At 41.6% G+C, this 5,866-nt stretch overlaps 1 protein-coding gene across 1 annotated transcript; it reads left to right on the plus strand.

Annotated features, from left to right (window-relative positions):
* The first annotated feature begins 217 nt into the window (after window positions 1-217).
* si:ch211-153f2.3 (protein FAM167B) lies at window positions 218-4,227 on the plus strand. Its single transcript, XM_038966689.1, has 2 exons — window positions 218-614; window positions 3,107-4,227. The coding sequence occupies exons 1-2, from the start codon at window positions 447-449 to the stop codon at window positions 3,236-3,238; spliced, it is 300 nt and encodes a 99-aa protein (XP_038822617.1). The 5' UTR covers window positions 218-446; the 3' UTR covers window positions 3,239-4,227.
* The last annotated feature ends 1,639 nt before the right edge of the window (window positions 4,228-5,866 follow it).

Raw genomic sequence — 5,866 nt, forward strand, 5'->3', positions numbered from 1 at the left:
TGTGTGTGCGCGTGCGTGCCTCCGTTTCCTCCTCCTCCTTCTTCCTGTGTGTGTGTGTTAAAAAGAGACCCTCAAATGATAAACAAGCTCTGGTCAAAGAGCTGACATCACTCCTGCTGCATCACAATATCACATGACTGATGCCACTCCACTGTCCCACAGAGGAGGGGGAAGAAAACAGAGGAGAACCTCTTAAGTTTCCAGTCCAGTACAGAACAACCACTGACATGAGAGAGGACACAAGGAAGTGAGAGCAGTGAAGCAGAAAGAGAAGAATTCTCCAGAAAACGCTGTGTCTCGCTACAGCCGAGAGAAGCTTAGACCAAACATAGATTCTATAGGGACACTGATTGGTTTTTAGCTCAGATTGTAGAACTTGAAGCCTGTCATGATGGAAGTGGTCCTGACTAGACTGGGAGATCTCTCCTCTAAAGACGCCACCTTTGATGCCTGTAAGTCAGCCGGGCCCGTTGTGTCCAGGGACCCACGGACCACCAGAGACCCCTGCCTGGAGGAAGAGCTCCAGATGGAGGGCTGCATTCCCGGCGAAAAGGGCAGCTGCCCCTACAAAACTGTACATTGAGAGTGCACTGGCCTGGCTGCACAGGGAACTGGTAAGACTGGACAATTGACTGAAGTCTTAGATTGTGAAATCCGAATGACGACGTCTCTCTAGAACTGATCAAACATGTAGTCTGTCTCCATGAACTTGGATGACTAAACATATACTCAGCAACATTTACTATATGAATATATTGATGTGTTTGTATTTGCAACAGAAATGCAAATTTGGTCTTTCCTGTATGTTTACAGATGACCATAGAAAATGTATTGCGATTATTCAGCACATTTACTGTGAGTTACTGTGAGACTCAAGAGTTATCTTGTCTTTCCATACTTTATATTTGTAGAGAAAGAGGACATGTTAACATGATTCTATGCTAGATATGAATACTTAAGCCCCCAAAACTATGACCTGCATGTGGTCTTCTGGCTCTGTGGGACTGTTGGCTATTAGGGCTATGGTCAAGGTATCGCTCACCTAATGAAATTATCTTCTTGGTCAGTCATATTGTTAGTGTGTGAGAGTGTCCCGTTAATGCATTCTTGTAATTGAGATGTGCGGACAGGCTGGCGATGTTATGATGTCAACCGCTTGCCATTTAGTCCTTGCCAGTGCCTCGTCATGGCAACTAAGTGTCCCGAGCACACAAAACACACCAAACCTCTGCGTCAGACGGGACAAAGACACACTGGTTAAGGGAGAGAGCTGAAGACTATAGGCTACTTTACTGGCATAGCTCTGGCTTAGTAGGTTCAACAGAATAGGCATTGGACTACAAAACATACAGTACTGTGCATGGACAACATATTTTACATTTGAGTCATTTAGCAGATTCTCTTATCCTGAGCGACTTACAGGAGATTTTAGAGTTAAGTGCAGCACATTGACAGATTGTTCACCTAGTCAGCTCTGGGATTTGAACCATCAACTTTCTGGTTACTGGCCCAATGCTCTTAATCTGTAACGATCGTTGTTGGAAGGATGGTCAGACCAAGATGCAGCGTGGGGTAGGTTAATCATATTTATTTATGATAACCGGCACAAAACAAGAAAGAGTAACAAACAAAATGTACAGCTTTGTAGGGCAAAAAAGCAACAATAAAAAAATCTAGATCCCATACACAACAGGTGGAAAAAGGCTGCCTAAATATGATCCCCAATCAGAGACAACGATAGACAGCTGCCTCTGATTGGGAACCATACCGGGCCAACATAGAAAATAAAAAACTAGACTACCCACCCTAGTCACACCCTGACATAATCGCTAGGCTACCTGCTGCCCAATGGCCAAAACATTATATATAGATCCACTGGTCCATAAAGAGACCATGTTATAAAACCATCTACACTGTCAGATCCAATGCAGGTCTTCGTCCTCTTTCAATTTCAGACCACCAACCCATTAGACACCCACGTAAACTCTATCCAATTACTTCCACCTCCCAATGACCAATGATTGCTGGCCTTTGATGTCATGAGACGTGGGTTTGTGCAGATGCAGTGGGACCGGCCCAGTTCCATTCCCTGTGTCCAGTATTCAGACAATCATTGTGCCATAGCTGCAACACAGCACAAATACAAGTGACCTCCACCAATTAGAACCCTCGCCTCTCATCAAGTCTCATGGCCCAATATTCAGCGGTTCTCATAAAAGAAAAAGCAAGAACTCCAGCAGGAACAAGCGCTTGTTTACTGTGTATTCCTCCATGGGATATTAGGCATAGTTTGATCTGCTGCAATGGCTGGAATACACACAGAAAACACACACGCGTCAAGGGGGATATCATCCCACAGGAAGCCCACTGCTCATACTTCACTCCAAGGAAAGTTCATGTTTCTCTTTATAAAGCTTTTAAAGCCACATCACATCCTTTCAGTCGGAGCCCAATCCCAGTCTGACGCTGTAATTAACAGAGAAAGAAATGCAGATCTGATCATGGTCGTTTTTTTTTTGAACATTCCTCTCCCTGGGACAGACTTGGACTTGGCGATTCAGGGGAATTCCGAATATTCTATTCTCACAATGAGGGCAATTAGACTGGCTCTCGTGAATAGAGAAGAAAGAGAGAGAGAACAAGAGAGAGAGAAAAGCATTTGCATCTGAAAGAGGCAGCGCTCAACTTAAATGGTTGAACCAGGTCATGTCAGGGAAAGGACATGAACCTCATCAGCTAAAAGAGACCAGAGGAAGCCGCAGCGCTGATCAAAAAGAGAGATTTCGGCCTATAAATCAGTAGCTTACAGATGTGTCCTGCACTGGTTATTTTTGTTACATGACATTTGGTTCTGTCTTTTGAACAATTTTTCTAAACTACTTGACAATTGTTTCTGCTATCTATTTCTTTCTCTGTAATAGCTCGTATTTGCCTGTGAATACTATGTCACAGCCGACTAACAGCATTTCACATTTGCTTGTGTCTGTTTCAGTGTATGTTACGTCTGTGTCTGTCTGTCTTTCTCTTCTATGTCTATTTTTTATTTCTATATTTGATGTGTCTGTGTCTTTGTCTCTCTGTTTAAAGTCCCACCTCTTTTGTGCAGATGGAGATGCAATCTCAGGACCAGGCCTTGATACAACAGCTGATGGACCTTCACACAGCAATCCAAGAGCTCAAGCTTGAGAGTGGCGAGGAGGAGGAGGAGGAGGAGGAGGAAGAGGAGAAGGAGGAGTAGGAAGAAAAGGTTAAAGGAGGATGAGGAGACAGAGGAGGATAGGAGCTGGGACTTTGAGAGCGAGGCAGGGAGCAGTGGTAGTAGTGTTTACTCCAGCTCAGGGGAAGTGGGTTTTTCCATATCCTGCCTGTCCAATAGAATGACACCATCTCCTCTTGGGTCATCTGTACCAAAAAGGACTTTCAGCAGAAGAAGCTCTGTGCCTTAATAAAACCACAAAAAGTACTCTCTTATGGACTGACCACATAGTCAATGTCAGGCATATACCACAATATCATCTATATCATCTATGCGCACGTGCGTGTGAGGGAATAATTCAACGTCTGAGACTGCAGAGCTTAAGTAAGCCGTGTCATTTTAAACTCTAACTAGACGGAAGAGACAACAACAGCTGCTATCACTCTACAAAGGTCATAAAGGTATCATAGTACATTTAAGAGAGAATAACCATTACTTATGGTAGCATATTGCCTGTAATGTCTCAACAATTTCAATATCATGACTGCATATCATTCCAATAAGCTCTAATACTCTTCCATATGACTTGAAATGGTCTGTTGTTACTGAAATACAGTATTTGTAGAAGGTCAAATTAATATGCCGTTTGTATCATCCACCCACATGCTGTATATATTGATTTGTTGTACAACACTGTAATTGCACACCGATGTTTATAGACTAAAACATGAATGTCAGTAACATACAGTGTAAATACTTACTATAATGAATGACAACGCACCTTAGATTGAGATTATGTGTCTGTTCGTTTGATGGCACACAGGTTGGCCTTCTGGAGTAATAGCAAGTTGGCTGATCCAGCAGAATCATACAATACAATGAAGGGTCAAGTAAAATGTTTTTTTGAAGAAAGGGCATCAAAGTGAACAAGATAGGATACTGTTTAATGGATATAATGTTTAATGGACAAGTGGAGGTGTTTATCCTTGCTACGGTAACTGCATTTGGGATAGGTACTGTACATAGCATGCCAGAACAATAAAGACTTAAAAAATATGATGTGCTGTACAGTTATTTCTGTCATATCAGAAAACATGTGAAGTCAAAAGCCCAACTGTCACCGAGACTTTAAGTTTCATGGTTTATTCTTAAAAAATATATATTAGCTTGTTGCTTCTGCACAGCAAATTGGCCAGCGTAACCTAATGTTGGTTTTTCTGTGTAACAGTTCTAGTATTGATTCGGGAGTTAAATTAACCCTGTAAGTGTAAAATTAACACTCGTTGGTGTAAAAGTGTTGGTGTTAATATCCAGCGTTAAAGCAAAGCCACGCCCATTATTATCATATTTCCCAGCATGCTTTATTGCAGGTTTGTTTCAATATCTATGATTTTTTATTGATTCATTAATCTTATGCTACTCAAATATAAATTACATACATTTTTCTAAACAAATCCAATCTATTACTTATTGCACCCATTACTGAAATGTTTTTTTACAGTTTAGATGCTTTAGGTAGTCTCATATCTTAGGGTGTTTTCACACATAGGTTAGTTCGAATCAGAGTTTGATTATTTGTTACACTGTATTTTTTTTATTTGGTCCGCTTGGTTTCACATTGCCAAATGTCAAATGAACTGAAATTCCTCAACAAAACCACCCCCTGGGCACAGACCTAAATTCAACACCTATTCCACATTGGTTCAATGTGGTACATGTCCTCACAAGTCATTTGTTTGTTTTACAAAAATGCTTACGTTATATCCATCTATGATTATCATGAAGCGTCACTTGTGTGTCCCAATCTTTATATCACTTTTGCTTTGGTCTTCCAACAACATGTGGGAGGAAACAGCACAATAGCCACTCCTACTGCGACGTGAATAGGCTATAGTAAGTAGCCTATATCCCCGGTATAGCCCCCATCTCCCTTAATCTGCATCGGATGCGCTGCTACTCACAGAATGTTTCAGAGATGTCAAGTTATGAGGTTGTGTGCAGTGCATTTCATCAAATGCTTGCTGTCAAACAACCAATAATACTGCGTAACTCTGGTTCTTTTCCTGTGTTTGGTCCGGACTGCATTCTTACCTGCAGTGAACTGCACCATGGCACAAATTGAATCGCACAGAGACCACCCTTTTTGAGCGAACCACGGTGCATTGTTTAGTGCAGATAGAGTGCACCAGTCCAAACTAATCGAACTAAGGTGGTAAATGCACCGGAGTTCGAAATAAAAAAAACGCTCCAAGACAATTCGGTGTTTAATTAACAGCCTTAGTCTTCCCAACACTGGCAGTCATTCTGAATGCAGTTTGCGGGTGAATAAAACACCTAAATGTTGCATATCCCCACTCTGGCTGGATTCCAATAGGAATTACACATCACTTTGCAAACCAGCATAAGCTACAAGCCACTGTATTAGGGTCAAACTAGGTCCTCAAAATAAGGTCTTATGAAATAGGTATTGTATTGTCTTAAATAATAACATTTTAATGATAACAAATTCACTCAGGATCTCACTTAGTGAAGGCCACAGGACTGACAATGAATGAATGCAACAACCATTTCTATCGCTAGCAAATACAGTAATGGGTGTTCACTTCTGGGCCTGAGAAATAGGCAGTTTACTTTGGGCACGTTTTTCATCCAAACATCAAAATACTGCCC

The sequence above is a fragment of the Salvelinus namaycush genome, chromosome 27 (genome assembly GCF_016432855.1).
Source record: "Salvelinus namaycush isolate Seneca chromosome 27, SaNama_1.0, whole genome shotgun sequence".
In the NCBI taxonomy this organism is placed as follows: domain Eukaryota; kingdom Metazoa; phylum Chordata; class Actinopteri; order Salmoniformes; family Salmonidae; genus Salvelinus; species Salvelinus namaycush.